General features: G+C 46.7%; 1 protein-coding gene across 3 annotated transcripts in view; it reads left to right on the top strand.

The window, feature by feature from the left end:
- The window catches only part of TTC23 (tetratricopeptide repeat domain 23), a 113,498-nt gene that overhangs the window by 72,393 nt on the left and 22,652 nt on the right, over positions 1-18,453 (top strand). For 2 of the 3 annotated variants that reach the window (XM_059912592.1, XM_059912591.1), the window contains exon 7: positions 8,239-8,404. In XM_059912592.1, coding sequence (XP_059768575.1) covers positions 8,239-8,404 — 166 coding nt within the window. The remainder of the gene's footprint in view (positions 1-8,238; positions 8,405-18,453) is intronic. The other variant, XM_059912593.1, reaches the window with a different exon arrangement.

Here is an 18,453-nt window from a genome sequence, read left to right as displayed (position 1 = left end):
TTTTTTCACTCTTCATTCCTTTGGAGTGAGAGAAACACCCAGGGAGAAAAGATCTTTTATTCTCTGTAGAATGTAGAAAAGTTCCAAAGTATTTTAGGAACTAACCCATTAAAATGGAGAAAAATAAAGCCAGCCCCACAGAGCCATCACAGAGGGAAGGCAGCAGTCCCAAGGACTGATGAAAGAGCTGTCATCGGCCCTGTGGGTCCTCTGCAGCAGGGTTCTGTGAGAAAACCGCACAAACGTGGTTGTTTCTGAAACTCTTCGTGGCAGATTTTGGCACTAGAACCTTATTTTCCTATCCAAAAGAAAAATCACAGGATTTCATTTGTGTGAGCAATAGCATGTTTGTGGGCGTGTGCCTTCAAGGAGTATACGTTAACACCGCGCTAGCTTGGATTGCTGTTTCACGTCTCTGACACTTGAATCGCATATCTCTCTTTTCAGTTTTCAGGGCAGCTCTGCCATTCAGTAATTCCCAAATATAGAGAAGTTTGATTTGCAAAGTATGATGAAATAATTTATCAGTTACTCTACCTAAGACTTTAAGATCAGAAAATCTGGGTTCAGGTTCCTGCTCTGGGTGAGTTATTGGCCTTGGTCAGGCCTAGGTGGTGGCTGATAGGTGCTCACATGTGGCTCCTGGCAGGTGCAGACTATTCAGTAAATGGCAGCACTTCTTATTGGCTCTTGTTAATTGCTGTGTATTTGCTATAAAGTGTAATTCATTTATTATAAATAATCAGATGAGTGCTATTTTTAATTTTCAAAATCTCTGACAACACTAGCCTATTTTGTTTAAAATTAGAAAAGATGCAGAATGCAGTTATGATTTTATACAATATAAACCTTTTCTAAGAATGACACAAATCACGGTGCCATACTGCTTCTTTTGAAAAGACAACTGTTTTTTATCATAATGATAATGCTTTTTATTTTAAAAAAAAATCAAGACATACAGAAAAATATAGAGAAATGGGCTACAAGTCATCTCAGCCCTCCTCCCCCATCCCAGAAGTACCCAGTGTTGTGACACTTGTTGAGCATTTTTCCTCTGCAGATGTGCAGATAGCTATAGATTGAGAGACAGAGGGACGAGGAGAAAAAAGAGAAAGAAAGATTGATAAACTTGACAGCATAAAAATGAAAAAGTTCTCTATGACAACATATCACAAAGTTAAGAAATAAATGTCAAGGAGGGGAAAGTATAGAAAGAGTTCTTATAAAATCTAGATGAAAAAGACAACTCAATAGAAATACGGACAAAAAACAGAAACAGACATTTTACTGAAGAGGGAATACAATGGCCAATAACCATCCAAAAATAATCCCTAGCCTCATTTGTTATTAAAGAAATGCAGTTTAACCAAGGAGATGCCAAAAAAGTTTGGTACCACTCCATGGTGGCAAGGGTGTGGGGAAGCAGACATCCTCATGCACTGCTGGTAGGACTGGGAATCAGCACCATTTTGGGGGAAAGCAATTGACATTCCCTCTCCAGTTTTATAACACACTGACCCTTTGACCCAGCAATTTCACTTCTAGAAACTTACCTAACAGATAGATGTGCACAAGTGTGCAAAGAAACAGGGTTATTAGCAATAGCAAAAAATTAGAAACACCCTTAAAATCCATTAGTAGGGGACTGGTTATAAAGCTATGATCTATCCACGTGATGGGATACTGTAGAGCCACTAAAGAGAATGAGATGGATGTCTGTGTTCTGAAGAAAGGTGTCCAAAATATATTCTTAATTTAAAAAAGCCAGATGTAGACCAGAATATTCTGTCAGTCAATGACCAATTAAACACTACATTGTGCTGGGCACAGTGTGTTAGGCCTGGGACTATGATGGAAGACTCGGATGTCAGAGGCCCTGCCCTCAAGAAGCAGCCTAGTGAGTGAGATAGACCTTAGTGAAGAATCACACAGATGAATGTAAAACTACCAGTGTGAAGTGCACCACAGGGAGAGGTACCGGGTGCTGCGAGAGCTCCCAGCGGGGCAGCCTGACCTGATGTGGGATCTGATAATGAGACACCCCAAAGGTTGAGGAGAGGGGAACCACTGTGGTGAGAGCCCAGAGCGGGCGGCAGGAGATGAAGCTGAGCTGAGAGGGGGGCAGGGCCAGGCTCTGATCTCGTGTGTGTGTGTGTGTGTGTGTGTGTGTGTGTGTGTGTGTGTATAAGCACATCAGTATTTCTGAGAGGATATGCAGGAAACTGTTGATAGTGGGTAGCTATAAGAAATCAGACTGGAAATGGGGAGAAGAGGGGGTGAGGCTTATAGAGACAAAGGACAGGGCATTAAAATTTTTAATTGCTTATTCTTTTCTACTACTTAGGATTTTTAAAAAGTTATATGCAGGTACTACTCTTATAATTTAAAAATCTAATTAAGTTTTAAGAAAACACACAGAACCAAAAGACAAAAATATAAGGCCCCAACATGTCTATTTTGGTGCTAACTCTTACAGCGAGTAGGGCCTTTTCCCCCCAGCCCTTTGGGGGAGCTAAAATTGACAACTGGAAAGCTGCCACAGAGACTTTCTCTGACTATTAAAAGAAACTGGCTCAGTCTGGGGCCCTCAGAAATCAGTTTTTGAATGCCCTCTGCACCCAGTTACTTCCCTTGCATCTACTTCCCCCGGGGATTCCCAGCTCCATCTTTTTTTTAGCCAGTGCCCTCCAGCCGCCTCAGTCCCCTGCGGTGTGTGTGGCCATGGAAGACCTCCCTACTGGGCAGAGATGGGAGAGGAAAGGAAGTGGCAACCTTGGGCTGCAACATGACTCTGTCTTGCACGAGGATGACAGTCAAAGCTGAAGGGTAGAATGGCCAGCTCTGGCAGAGCTGAGAGAGAAAGCTATGCAGTCTCACAGCTGGTCAGTTATAAAAGAAACACAGCAAGCTCATATCTCATAGTGACAAGTGGACTTGAGCTTCTGTTGAATTAAGGCACAAATTTGAATCAAAGCAGAAACGGAGACACTTGGTAGAAGGCATTTTAACGTCTGCTCCATCCACCGTCCACTGCCTGACCCCCTCCATGGCGTCTCTCTACAGTCAGTGCTCAAAATTCCATATGTTGGCAGCTCGCTCTTTCCCTAGCCAGTCTATTTAATTCTGGGCTGAGTCTAATACTTAACAACTATTTCTCTGACTCTTAAATAGTTCTTCATTACATTGACTTGAAAATTGCCTTTCTGTGACTTCTACCCTCTTGATAACCAGGTGTTAGATGAGAAAAGCATGCAATTTGAAATCACAGGCCTTAGTTTGAATCTCTGTTCTGCCATTGACCAACTATGTGACCTTCAGACAGTCGATTATTCTCCTCGAGGCTTCATTTTGCCATCTGTAAATTAGGCAGTTAACATCACTCTCACTGGTCATTTTGAGATTAAGCAGAGCTGGTGTATATCGATGTTATTTCCCTCCTTCCCTCGGTCCCTCCCTATCCTAGCCCTCAGCTTTACAAAGAGATCCTGGCAATTACTATTGTCTTCTCTGCGAGTGTTCTCATCTCCAGGGTAAATAGACCCAGTTTAAGTCCACAAATGTACTTTGAGCTACTTGTGTGCTCTTCACTTTGCTATGAGAGAGGAGATTTCCCTCTGAGTCACTGATTCCCCTAATCATTATCAAAGTGGGAAAAAAATCTCTCTCTCCCTCCCCACAAAAGCTGGGGTTCCACACTCAGAACCCACCCAGTGTTTTAAGTTGAGTGTTCATATGGTGGGGTCTGCCTGCATAAATAGAAACATCCTTTTTAGTAGTCATCAAGTTTTCTCTTCAAGAACTGTTACACATTTTACAAATCCAAGGGGACAGGCCCAGTTAGATAAGAGTCTGCCAGCCCTGGCTCTGGCTGTGTCTATTGACAGCTGGGTTGGCACTGAGGAATCCTTGGTTTCCCCCAGAAACACATAGGAGGACCAGAATGCAACAGCTGCTCTGTACCTTGCCAGGGCTTGAGGCAGTTGGTCTTGTGAATGAGTTTTTTCAATTAATGACCTTACTCCATGTGGAATATTAAAGGTGTTTTTGTTTTTGTTTTTAACCCAGTACGACATGCTAGCAGCTGAAGAGATTTAAGAATATTAAACATTCCTCCTCAGCCTCAAGATGACAGTTGATAAACATATAACCATAAGATATCAAAAACTTCAAAGGATGGGAGGAGAGATGCAAGCCCTGGGGTGATTAATAAATAATGAGGAGGAGTGAGCGTAGTCAAGCCGCAGATACCCAGCGGGGCCTAGTACTCGGGCCTCTGTATAAAGCCGGAGAGGCAAGCAGGACTCCTGTAATTCTGTTCACCCTAACAACTAGTCCTTAAATGCTCTCAGATGTATGTAACAGGGGTATTTATATTATCTTAGCAAACAAAGTGTTGTTCCAGAATTGTGAACAGTGGTTTAGTTTGGAAAGATTGGGTAATATAATCACTAGCTTTGTCAACTTCCTCAGTACTCAATCCCTCAGGAGGCCTCCTGCATGGTGTGGTACTGTGGTTGTCAAACTGTGTCACCGCCAACACTCATGTTCCAAGGAGGGTCTTTTGGGGGTGGCTGGATGGAAGCAACTGGGTGGGCTTCCCAGGCTCTCTCTACCTGCTTCAGCGAGAGCAGCTCCACACTTACCTACTTTGTATGTTAGAGAACCATTCTGTTTGGAATAAAAGGGGTTCTTTTGCTTTAAAATCAGAAACTTGAAAAGCAGTGGCATCATGATGTTTGCATCCTTTCGTAAGTTGCTTTTCCACTTAATGGTGTGTTTCTGAAATGTTAATACATATAGATAGAGTTCAATCATTGTATGAATAAACCACAATATATTCGTTCCCCTGCTGATGGATGTTTAGATGGTTCCCCATTTTTCACCATCTCAAATAATGCTTCAGTGGAGTTGAGGGCATTTTCCGTATAGACACTGATGGGTGGTGCCCTCTAAGCTGGACCAGAAGGGAAGGGACAGCAGGAAGGGTGGATGGCTAGTGAGATGTGGAGAGTGGACAGAGGACGAGAAGCTGCATGGATGTGACAGAGCCAGGACGCCCCAACAGTCAAACAGGGTCTGTGAGCTGCGGGATCCAGAGGTAGCACAGATTAAGCGATGATGAGGCCCAGAGCATCATGGGGGACCAGGTGGCTGAGGGTAGGGAGGAAAATAAGCCTGTCAAAACCCAAGAGGCCAAGGTGTTAGCTGGGTCGTTCGCTGGGTGTTTTAGTTTGCTCTTTTAGCTCCAGTCTGCATCCTTCACTGTGCCCACTTAAGTACAGTGTCAGTGGGCCGCCTTGCCCTCTGGCTGGGAGGCACACAGCCTTGACCTTGGAAGGAGAGAGCACAGCTTATTTATTCCCTCAGCTCCTCCCAGCAAGGTCAGTGCAGGTGGTCTGCATCCATTCACTGAAAGCCACAGCTCCCTCCCCTATAATTCATCTTTCCAGTTCCAGCAAATGCTCCCTCCCTTGCTCTGCCTGTGATGTTAAAGCAGCCTGTTTGGGGTCCTGCACTCTCTTCCTTAGGTTTCCTCCATGCAAACTTCTTTTCTTTTATCAACTTCTTTTCCTCTATTCATCTGTTAAACTGTGGCCTCTCTTTCTTGCCCAATAGGTGCAGACCAATCTTACGGATACTGAAATCACTGAAAATGATAACAGGAGGAGGGGTGGAGAGGAAAGTAGTGAGCCAGGTGCTAAAACCTAGTGAGGGGCAGTGTCTGTGAGTTTAAGTAAAATCAAACTACCCCACATTTTTGTAGTTTGTCTGTAAGCTCCTTTAAAACCAAAAGCCCTGCCTAATCTTTATGTGAATTCCTAGGGCTTGAATAATATCTGGCATGTGGAAAGCATTTAAAAATTAAGATAAGTTGAATTGAATAGGACTGAATTAAATTAAACTGAATTGAATTTTTCTGAATAAATGAGATTGCACATTTTAAACATCATGGGTTCCCTTCTCCACTGCCCTTACCCCCCACTACCGCATATGGTTTTTAGAAGCTTCGAGAACATCAAATAACAAATTAGATCAGAGACTGAGTTTCTGAAGTGAATAATGAATATTAAATGTTTGCTTATATTAGCATCTCATACAGCAAAACACTGAAGTTATGAAGATTTTGTGATATGTTCAGATCCCCATAAGATTTCAGGATCCACTTTCTTGATAATATGAGCATTTTTGCTCATGGAAAACTTTGCTTCCTGTTTCCAAGACAAAAGACAACTTAGAGAACTCTCAGAACATGTTAATAATTCATTTGAAAGTAATTTTGATAGACACGTATCTTTTACATTGCCTCGAATTATAATATTAAGTGGAAACAACATATGAAATCTTTTTGAATTTGAATTTGAGTTTTAATCAATCTAAAATACTGTGTGTAAAATGTCTTTGTAACAAGATGAGTTAAATCTCTTCTGGCATCAGAGGGTGCTCTCTTCAAAAGTGGATTCTAGAGATAGTTAACCCAGGGAAAAGACAAAGTAAACATGATCCATTTGCATTTGGGGTGGGGCAAGCTTTTCCTCTCTTTTTTCCTTTCCCTGAGCACTGAACATTTGATCCTTTCACTCTAACCCTGTGTCCTATTTGAAAAACATTTCCAGTCAGAACTTCAGGCCAAATTGAGGATAATGACCAATTTGGGGTTTGCCAAAATCAAGTATTCAGTTTATCTATATCCTGCAATACAGGGGTCCCAACCCCTGGGCCACAGACCGGTACCAGTCCGGGGCCTGTTAGGAACTGGGCCGCACAGCAGGAGATGAGCGACAAGCAAGGGAAGCTTCATTTGCCACCTCCCCATCACTGGCATTACCGCCTGAACCACGCCCCCCCGCCCCCCAACCCCACCCCACCCCTGGTCCGTGGAAAAATTGTCTTCCACAAAACCGGTCCCTGGTGTTAAAAATGTTGGGGACCGTTGCTGTAATAAGAAAAGTCATTTTAAAACAAAGGATATTGTTAGCATTTACAAATATGAAATTCTGATTGTTCTAACACAGCAATAAAAGTTATTACCAGCAATCTTGATTTGGAGTAGCCCCTATCATAAAAAGTCTAGATCTAGTAACTAGTGGATTTTAACATATGACAAATGAGGGGACAGTTTAGAGTCTACCCTGCTTATCATCTCAGAAATGCATTAAGCTGGTCATCAGAGGAGCAAGTCTCTATAGCTTTGCTGTCTCACTGCTTGGTCTGGACTAGAAGGTTCTAGTGGTATGGCTTTATCTAGTCTAAGATTTAGGCTGTTACTTTTCATTTCTTTTTCATTTGTGATATCGATTTGAATATTTTTGACAATTTTTATTATCCTCATTTTATAGATGAAAAAACTGAGGTTGCTGAGTGGGTGATTTGCCCAAGGTACCTCACAGCTAATAAAGGATGGAGATAAGATTCTGACCTTGATGCTCTGCCTTCAGATTTGCTGTTTCTACCATGTCATGAATGCTGACATTCCTCCTGCCCTGGTGCACACTGCCCAAAGCACCCTGATTCTTTCAGCCTCCAGGAGCTATGACTAATCCATGAGATTCTTTACTTGTTTGTTTGCTTAATATCTTTTTATTTGAAGGGATGTAGTTTGTATTTTATTTGAAAGGATTATTTTTATTTTATGTTCATAGGATCATAGGGTGGTTTTTTCCCCTTAAAGAATTTTTAAATGGGCTTCATTTTCAAGGAACTGAGCTGTTTCCTGTGTTCGGGCAGCTCCTGTGGTCCAGTTCACCGAGGTTATAGGAAAATGGGCTTGGCAGACCAGGCATGGGGGTGGGGTCGGGGTTTCTGTGGGTGAGGCTGCTGACACTGGGGGTAGGTGCCCCTCTCTGGGCTGACTGGTGGGTAGGGTTCTGTGCTTGCCCACTTCCCCTACAGCACAGGCACTTTTTAATACATCTCCTTCCTCCTGGAAACCCTCCCCCCTCTTCTGCTAACACTGCACTCATGGGAGCATAGACTTAAATGACTTACTTAGAAACAAGCCCTGGCCACAGCATCGAGCTATCTGGACTCAGCGTCCAGGGCTTGGTGCTTTCTCTCTCCACTACACAATGCTTTTAAAACCGAGCTCTCCCAAGAGTTGACTGTGCTTCCACATAAATCATATTGTTTAGCTTGCTAGAAATTTCCTTGGCTTTCTGCTTATCGCTCCAAGAACAGTTAGTTCCCTGCTGCTGCTGCCAAGCATGTAAACAAACGTGTGTCTTCTTTCCATGATGACAGGCGCATCTCATCGTCCTGAGCAGAAACCCCTCTCAAGAGGAGGCAGCCGTGTCCGCACACTCCGTCGCCTGTGCTGCTGTCGCTTCTGGGAGGCCTGAGCACCACGGTGAGAGTGACAGCGAGCCTTCCGTGGGGTACAGCGAGGCCTGCTCCCTGCCTGTCCCATGTGCGTCGGTGTCTGTGGGCTAGCTGCCTTTGGGATGGGTGAGCAGGTGGATGGAGCTGTGACAGACCCTTCAGAGAGCCTTCTCTGTTAGCTTCATCAGAGTCCAGAGTCCTTTGGTTTCTATCTTTTTTCAGCCTTCCTCTAATCTTTTACTCTCAAATACAGCAAATCTTCATCCAAACATAGCTATCAGAGCCCCAGAGAGTTCGTGCTGGGCTTACAGGGAAATCTACTGGGCTTTCAAAGGTGATCTATTTTTAAAGGTTGTGGAGCTACTGTGGCAAAGGATCTGACCTGCTGGAACTCTGGCCTTCAGACTCTCACAGGGCTGAGCTTTCAATCAGGATGAACTTACACGGCTTCAGGATTCCAAAAGGAAGTTGTCATTTATGAGTCATATAGTTTTTCTTAGCCCCACATAATAGGTAGAGCAGTGAGCTTGGGAGTTCTTTAATCCTCCATCCTGGGCTCAGAGCATACAATATGCCTCTATTGATGGAGAACATGCATTCTAGTGACTTTCTGTGTTGTTGGTCAGAATATTCAGAAACAGAGTATAACTCATAAAGAAGACAAGAGGTGTATTCCAAGATGTCAGCTAAAAATACTTATGCATTGTAGGAAAATAAGGTCCAATGTGCCATCAATTTGAAAATCAGTATCTGGAAGGCTTGAGGTTGAGGTTCAGGGAGTAGGAGCTGGGCTAAGATGAGGAGGCTGGTGGGGGGAGAAGATGAAGGAGGAGCCTCAGTGAGCAGCCTGGTCTGCAGAGGTCCCTGGGCCAGGCAGGGGCTCCTGTCCAGGGAGGAGCTGGGGAAGGGGATACCAGTGTTTATCTTTCTGTCCATCCCACCTTAAAGATCCTTCATTCTGGTCTCCCGGAGCTTTGAGCACCTTTTCAGAGCTGGAGGATAGAGAAGGCAGGCGACCTTCCTTACCCTAACTCCCTAGAACACTCCATACATAGCAATCAACTTCAAAACCTTCAAAGAGCCAACATTTTAACCAGTTTATTGGTGGCTAAAATTCCTTTAATAAGGGAAAAGAAAGTTCCATGCCACAAGTATTAATAGAATACTTAAAATGCAAACATGATGGAAACCCCTAGATTAGCAGGAGTCACAAATCTAAATGTCTATAGGAACCAAGTAAGCAATGTGAGTGAAGCAGGTAGTCATTAGAAAACAGTAGCAGCAGCAAGCATAATTATAAATGGCAGCTAACTGTTGGCTGTAATCTGAGAGATGCAATAGGGAGTGGTGAGGACTGTGGCAAACTGGAGAGTCCCGTCCCCTGTCGAAAGTGCACAGCTGTTATTCAGCTCCAGCCCATTACTGTCATGTGGAAAGCAGGCTTGTATTAGCAGGTCTGCTTTTTCAGGAGAAGGCAGAAATCTGAATTTTTATGTGAAATCAATGCATAGTTGATGGTCACCAAGTCAAATATGTTTCAGGCTCTGAGGGATGCAAAACAAGTGTGAGGGCTAGATCCCTAACTTCTGACCCGGGAAGCATGAGTATAATAAGTGGTTGTCAGGTCCTTCCTGTTTTTCTTGGGGGGCTCATGGGTTGAGAACTGGAAGTTTCTGAGCATTTAAACTGCTGGGGTGTGGGGGAGGGGGTCTACTCCCAGAGAATACCAAGCAACTACAGGAGGCTAAGGCCAGAAACCATCTTTGCCTAGAGGGATTCCGGTTTGCCAGCATCTCAGCTAGTGCTCAGTGTACACACCTGATGAATGTATGGATTAGGTGGGAAACAATAGAAATCGTGTCCCTAAAATACTTGTTTCTTGTAGCTGCAAAGTTAGACCATTCTGCTTTGTGTAATTATAGAATCAGAAACAATCCAATTATGTATGTTTTTCTAAGTTTTCCAGTCTAAATCTGGTGTTGGTATAGCCTCCCCTGTAAATAGAGAATGCCACTAATACCTACTTGATTCAGATAATTAGGTCTGTGAAAATTTAATGACCTCACACAGTAATAATAGCTAATTCTTACATAGTACTTACTATCATGGTTCTAACCATGTTACATTTATTAACTCAGTTAATCCTCACCACAGCTCTGTGAGTTTGGTACAAGTGTTCCCAGTTTTCAGATGGAGCAACTAAGGCACAGAGGGTTAGATAATTTTCCAAGAGCCATAGCCAGGGAGTGGTAGACTTGACCCTATGCTCTTGACCTCCATGCTATATTATAAGGACTGGCACTGCACATGCCTTTTCCCTTCTTTCCCCTCCCAAATAGTGTGTGGCTTTGGGGAGAGAAAGGGACTTGAGAAGAGCAACGGTGGCCCAAGGAAACCAGTTTGAGTGCCATCTGGGAAGGGGCCAGCCCAGGAGCGTGCACAGGCTCTCAGCCCCCCATTCTGGCCCGTGTCTCTTTGGCAGCTCAGACTGTTTGGTGACCTGCACCCAGAAAGCCGACTTGCCAGTCAGTATCTGAAGGAGGAGGAGGATGAATAGGGAAGGATAAGAAAAAAACTTCCCCCAAGAGCAGGGAGTTGGACAGTTGCAACTGGCTTTGCAGATTAGGAAGGGGGTCATTTCTGCCTGAGGCCTGGAGGATCGATTGCTTGAAACATATTGACTCACAGAGGCATCAGGAACCCGAACCAGCAGGAATCATAGCAACAATCATACTAGCAACAACGACAACAGCAGTAGCAGGGGTCGAGCGCCCGTTGTATGCAGGTGCCGGCACTCTCACGAACATGCCCATTTAATCCTAACAAGCCTTGGAGGCAAGATGACCTCCCATTTTACAAAGGAGCTAACACAGCCAGCTCTCCATACCGCCAGCACCATCAGTCCATATCCTCTCTACTCATTGCTCTACCCAAGAAGGACAAAGCCCCAGTCAGTGTAAGTATGCTCCCTTCTCAGACTCAGCTTCCACTAATCAGAAGACACTGGAAATGTCTATCACCTTGACACCAACAGGAAGAGAGTTTACTGAAGGCTTGAAGGTGAGTCAACACTAAGTGAGGAGGCTGGGCAGAGAAGCTGTCGGATCAAACAGATGCTTGTGCAGAGGCAGCATGAAGCCCTGGAGCAGAGGCAGAGAGGAGCACCAGCCCTTGCCCCTAAGGCCTCAAGCCAACCATCGAAATGGGCACATCAGAAAAGAATCAAAGCAAAGAGAAACCACAGACTATTCCTACTGTGTTAACAGGCTTGAATGTGCTGCCGTGGGAATCTTTGTTCCCTTGGTGACAAACATGGGGAAGACGGTGGACAATGAGCTGTCCGGCTGGCATTTTAAGATAGTTTGTTCCGGCTCTTATCTGCAAGTGCCTAAGCACAGTGGCCTGGGCCCAGAGGGTACAGCCGTGTTACATGCATGGACTCAGCTTCCCTGAAAAAGCAGGAAGGAGCGGGGTCCCCCGCAGCCAGGAGCTGCAGTGGCAGTGGGCAGGCGCCTTCCCACCGTCTTTCAGGGTGCCTGGTTTTCATGTCCCTGCTGTCCCCTCACACACGGCCAATGCGGTAATGAGAGAAACCCACCCAGGGCTGAGGTTTCTCCAGGCCTCTGCTACCTCCTGGAAGGGGAAAGGAAAGGCAGGAATTTGGAATTTATCTTTGTCTGACAACTAAGGGGGGGACCAGCCTCCCCACCCTAGCTCTCACCCAGGCAGGACTCTCTGGCCTGGACTTTGGTCATTTGTGGTTCAGAAGTCCCAGCCAGATCTCCTGGGAGTACATCTGCACGTTCCACGGAGTGCCAAGGAATCCACGTGCATGGGGATCTCAACTCTGCTCTCCCATGCTTAAACTAGTCTGTGCCAAGTACAGTTTGTTTGTTTTTTAAAGAATTGTTAATAGGAAAAATTTCTCATCTAGGGATTCTCCATAGCCTACTTGCTGAATGTCCATTGAAGGCATTGCCCTCGGACAAACAAAACGCCACTGGCCAAGAAGCCAGTGTGTTTCAGGCTCCACAATCAAACTAATCCCTTTGCTCTGTGCCTTCCTTCATTCCTTATGCAGACAAAACTGCCTTAGAAGTCACGAAGGATTGTGATTGCATAAGGGCTCCCAGTTCAGGCTTGTAGAATGTCACTAACCTGAGCCTGGCCAGCTTCCCGGAGCAGCCATAGACAAACTTGGTATTAACAGCTCTCCCAACCCTGCTAAGTCTCCGGGCATTGGCCTTGTGTTTATAACTCTTCTCCTAAAGCGTATTAAAATGAAATGGGCTGAAGCCAAGTACATTTCAGTGTAAACCTTTGAGAGGAAGAGCCCGCTGAGCACGGGCGGCCTTGTTTGGAAGTGGCCCCATCTGTGGCCTGGACTCCAGCAGGCCAGGGAGCTCTGTAGGTTCCAGAGACAGCAGAAGAGAATGGGCTATGCCCCTGCCCACCTTGGGGCAGGGGGTGGGATCCCTGGCTATATGGACAGACTCATGGGCATGGGCTGCATTCCGAAGATTTAACTCCCTACGCACGGATACGTATGTCTCCTGGGCCCCCACTTGTCCTGGCCTCTCCCCTCCTTTTATACAGTAGACACGAAATATGTAAGTATCTGAAGGTAGGCTCTGTATCTCCATGGAGTCTCCTCTTTCTTACCCTCCGCGATCACCGCTTTTCTCAGCTCTTCCTCCTGTGGCCTGCTTCTCAGCTTGCCCCATGCTGGGCCCTGCCCCACCCACAGCCTACTCCCTGCTCATGGGGTTACTGATGCTCCTTGAGCCCCATGTGTCTCAGAGAGACTGGAAATCAGACAGACGCACCCAACTCCAGTGGGCTCCTGACAGGTAATGTGGCCACCTGGGAGCAGCCACGGTAAGGTGGTCTTCACCTTCCCATGGCCCTCCTTGGCTGCCCCTGCTGCCTCCGTCACCCACTTCCAACCTGAGGCCTCCAAGTGGGCCTTGTGGTGCAGGCCTGCAGTGGGAATGAGTGTAAGCTGCTGCTGGCCACACCCACCCACCTCTCCCTTCCTCCTCACTATTCCCCTCTCCCTCTCTCTTCCTCCTCGGCCTTCCCACCCCTCTCAAGTCCTGTGTGTTCTGAGAGACCCTTCCTCAGCTCCTACTCAGGGCCCGCTTCTTATTACAAAATGCCCAGCCAGCCTGAGCCTGGTGCCTGAGCTCCCCAAGCAGATGTCAGCATCCATCCTGCTCAGTGCTCCACAGGCCAGGTGGGAAGGGAAAGCAGCAGAGAGAGAGCGGTGGGTGAGGCCAGAGAAGAAAAGGGAAGCCTCTTACCCTGTTTTCCACCATCGTTAGTAGGACCCCCTCTCAGAAACCTCTGGAAGGCACCTTAAAGCACATCCCATGTAGAGGACTGGGGTCCAAGGTGTGTCCAGCATCACGCTGGCAATTAGAGGCAAAGCAAGGCCTTAGACAGAGGCCAGGAGCTACCTACCTGACCACACTCCAGAACCAGAGAGGGCGTGGCTCTGAGGATGCTCTGTCCTTAGAGGTCCAGGGAGCCCAGAAGCCCCAAAGGTGGGGGCAGGTGGGGGCTGCAGGGGTTGGCAGCTCTTGAGGCCAGCAGAGGAGTAGAAGGTGTGGCCTTTTCCACCCCAATACTGTGCTGTTGGTCTCTCTTCACAGAGGGACAACCTGTGGCAGAACTGAAACCTCACTGAGCTTTGCTTACAAACTGCCTTTCATCTTTGTGTCTGAGAACAAAGTCTGCGGCTTTATCCCTCTCCTAGGGAGGATGATGGGCTCTCTGATAACCACTTTTATGAGGCTCTGGTTTTTCACTTTTGTGCTGGCTAATAATTTATGTTCAGAACTTCTCAGAAAAGCCTAAGTTATTTATACCCTGACTTGGCTTCAAAACATATTATTAGGGCAGCTTATGGAAATGACATATACTTCACCAGGACAAGCAACTGTGGCAACAGGCCTGAGGCGCTGGACACCTGATCACTACTGGGTGGCCCCAAGTGGGACTCTGGGTGGTGTTGGGGGTGGGGGGCAGTCCTGGTCAGCTTCCTGGTGGTGAGGACATTCAAGGCAGGCAGTCCCTATGGTGACTGAGCCCAGACCAGGCCTGTGGGCACCAGGCACTATGCAGACACTTCACGCACACTTTGCTGTGTGAGCCTCACCCAGCCTGCCGCCATCTTGGTCACCTTACTCTACTGATGCAAACCTGCCCCCAGAGATGGCCATGGACTTCCAGGGACCACACAGCTCAGAAGCAGCAGGTCTCCTGCTCCCGGATGCCCTGTCCAGGCCCTATGAAAATGTTCCTCTTGAAGGTGGTCTCCAGTGTGGACCACTGAGGGCCATGCAGTGAGGAGTCAACCTGTCCGGGGCTTCGTCTGTCCTCAGGCTACTCTGTGGCCCCCACAAGGCTGGCGGGCAGCCTCAGGGCAGCTGCCTGTGCAAAGCCCCAGGCAGCTCCCAGCAGGGTCTAAATGGGTTCAATCCATTTGTTTGCTGGGTGATAGCACTCCTCTGGGTTAATGCCAGGCTAGGATTTGAGAATTTCCATATTCAAATTCCTTGGGGTCCTTAATGCTTTTTGCAGTTAGTGCAGAGTACAGTTTCCGAAGACTGTTACAGAAGATAATTGTCACATTGTACACACAAGCCTCCCTCATAATGAGAGTTGTCCTCACTGTTCCAACTCTTGCCTTGGGACAGCCTCAAGAAAATGAGCCCAGGGTCACTGGAATTTATTTTAATTAAAAGCTTCCTGACCTCCTGGGTGCCAAATCGTAACCCCACATTCCTCTTGCTCTTTGAATGGAGCCCTGTTTTCTTTTGCCTGTATATGAACATGCAGATGGAATAGAGTCTGAAGGGGCCTCCCGGAGACATTAAGCCACCTTGCCCGCTGGGCCACACTTACCCCCTCACCCTAACTCACAGACAGCCCCAACATTCTGCGGGAATGAAAATGGGAGAAGATTCATGGCCTTGGAACACCTGTGCCACTAGGGCTCAGATTTACAAGCTAAGTCATGCTCCTGTGCTTTAGAAAATGACCTCATCTCTTGCCGAGGCCACCAGCATCAGGTTGCCGAGGCTCTTTGTGAACACACACCCAGCTTCAGGCACAAGGTCTGTGCCAAGAAGTGGCATCCCACCCCAGGGGCTGTGACCTCCTGTCCCTCTGGAAACCCCACTGTCACTTGTGCCTGGTGGACCTCCTGGGGGATGCCCACTCCCAGGAGAACCAGCTCTGCTTCTTAGGGAGTCCCTCCTTAGCTGTAATAATAGGACAAATTTGCTCTCCCCTCAAAGACTAATCATGGGATTCATAGTTCAGAAAGCTGATTTAGGGGCCTGGGGGATGGGGGAAAATAAGTCAGGGTCTTGCAATAAAAGAGCTTTCCTATATCCCAGGTAAAAATAAAAGTGGTTTCAAATTTACAGACAGGGAAGACGCCCACAGTGTATGCCCTGGACCTTCCACTCTTCCCGAGCCCTAGGCTGTTCTCATATATAAGGGTCCTGACATGATGCCTGACTTGTGGTCCACTTGTATGTGACAACAGCTGTCAGAGACACCCCCTCCCTGGCCTTGCCCCCTGGTGACTAGAGACCTCCCAGGAACAGAAATGGAAGAAACTTGGACCTTTTGAGAAGCTGAGGACTCTGAAATGGGGAAAGGGAAGCAGCAACTTTAGGAGCTGACCCCAGAGGGCAGATTCCCAGTCTGGGCCTGTCTCTGACGTCTTACCACAAAGCCTAGCTTTCTTCCACTTCAGTAGCCATGTAGCCTTAGTTTGAGTAATAAATTCCTTCCTTCCCCCAACCCCTTCCTTCCTCCCTCACTTCCATTCCCTCTTCCAGTGATCCAAATATGCTAACAAGCACCCTCTTTGGAAAATGTGACTAGGCCTCCCTGAGTTAGAGGTTTGAGCCATTTACACACTAGTGTGAGTTAGGCCAAGCAGCTTCCTTTCTCCCAGCATCCTGTGAGATCAGGTACACAAAGGAAAGGGGCATCTGGCACTAAGCTCTAAGGGACCAGCCGAAATGGGGTGGTTTTGTGGGGGAAGGGGGGATTGGTCAGCATGTGACTGCCAGGGGAAGGAATACTAAGAGGTGGGAGAACTTTACAAGAGAGGGGCTGGAAAGGGACAAAGCGCAGCTATGTCCACCTGTGTCTGGGAGACCAGCTCCTTACTCAGGAAAGGAGGGAAATGCTTCCCATCCCTTTTGATCTCTTCCTTTTTCTGAGCCTGGCACCACTTCTTCTGCAAAAGCCCAGGGTCAGAAACTCAGTTCTTACCTGTTCAGTCCCAATTCCTTCCTATGCCCTTTACAACTACAGGTCTTCAGAGCAAGGGCTCATCTCTGGGGAATGAGGCTGAGACTCGGAAAAACTTCTACTCTTCAAGAAGGGCTCAGTTACATTCTTTGGTCAATTCCCAATTAGACAGAAAATTAAAATATCAACAGTACTCCATTCCTGAATAGACTTGTTAATTTTTAGACATGGAACATACATCTCTGTAGTGCTTTTAGAATCAACAAAATAAATGCCACATCATCCCCACATTTGCTGTCATCAGATTATCAAAGCAACCAAAGTTAATACGTAGTTTGAACATTTAATCTGTAATATTTTCTCCCATGAGCCAGCAAGGACTAAAGAGATGTAACATTCTTCATGTACAGTAGTAAAATTTTCTCCTACCAAGAAAAAATTTGAGTAATACTCTAGAAATCCATCTGCTGGTCTGGCAGTGGACAGACCCCCATTGAAAGAGTGGAGCAGGGACTCCAGTTCAATAGACTTCTGTCTAGTCACAAAGTCTGGGGCCAGTCAGCACCGAGACCTCTCTGAAAGGCAACACCTCCCAGCCTAATTCTCGCTTCTATCTGGCAACCGCCTAGATCCTAAGCAAAGTAAATCTTGCAGATAAATGAAACTTACTTGTTTTCACACCTAAGTTTTCTTTAGGTTGCCTGGATTTGACAGACACATTTGCCAAGTGTTTACTTCTCTCCTTTCTACAACAGATCACATGGGATGTACTTGAATCGTTTCTGGAGACCCACCATGCTCATTGTGAATTTCAGGGCTGTTCTCAGAGCTCTTGAGGTGTACAGAGCCGTTTATCTGCACATGATCCCAGCTTCTGTGCCTTTTGACCACTCTGTCTGTTTTCCAAGTGTTCCTGTCCTCTGCACGTCCATCTCTGCTTCCAGTGTGCCTGCTGGTCAGCCTAGTATGGATGAGGGAGGCCCATAGCCACAGTGATCGAAACTGTCCCTGAAACTAAAATGGTTAACAGTTATTGAGCACTGACTAGGTGTCAGGCACGTCATCAGTTGTGTGTGCATTAACCCATTTACTCCTTACGACAACCCTATAATGGAGGCGCTAGCCTAAATGTTCCTCTTTGAGGTGAAAAAGCTGAGGCCAACAATGGAGGCGCACAGCCGGAAGGCGGCAGCGCTGGAGCCTGACGCATGCAGTCCCTGACCTGCGGAGCCTGCCCTCCTTCCCACTCACTCCCGCCTCCAGAAGCTACCACAGTCTGCGCAGGCCGGCCCCATCCTTGCTCCTCCGTGAATTCTGGAGCCCTGCGTTCATGGAGGCCTCTTTGGAAGCACCTGGCATTCACATCACAGTCTGAGAAAAACTAATTTGAGGGCCCACTCTTTGGAAGAATATCCAAATAGATAATACACTGTCCTGTCTAATCAAGAAAAATGGGGAGAAAGCACAAAAACAAAATTAGAGGTGAGAAAGGGAAAATAACCAAATACGGAGGAAGTCTAAAGAAGCCAAAGAAAACATCTGATCTTTTTGCTCATGTGTATTTGTGCTACACAGTACATATGAGATTTCCAAATGGAAATCTTAAGTAGACCACTGTATGTATGGTTCACAATTGTCCCCAACAAACTTTATGTACTGTCACGTGTCCCCGTGAGGTTGTCTCCAGCAGGCACTTCGGGGTGGCGGGGAGAGGTGTCCCACGTCCCTGAGGGAGGAAGACAATCACATTTCCCTCTGCTAGAGCAGGGGTCAGCAAACTTACGGTCCACAGGCCAATGCAGCTCCCCTCCCATGTTTGTAAACAGTTTCCTTGGCACACAGCCAGCTGGGCTCCTTCAT

Source organism: Balaenoptera ricei, chromosome 2 (genome assembly GCF_028023285.1).
Source record: "Balaenoptera ricei isolate mBalRic1 chromosome 2, mBalRic1.hap2, whole genome shotgun sequence".
Taxonomy (NCBI): Eukaryota; Metazoa; Chordata; class Mammalia; order Artiodactyla; family Balaenopteridae; genus Balaenoptera; species Balaenoptera ricei.
This window is presented reverse-complemented; position numbering and strand designations above follow the sequence as displayed.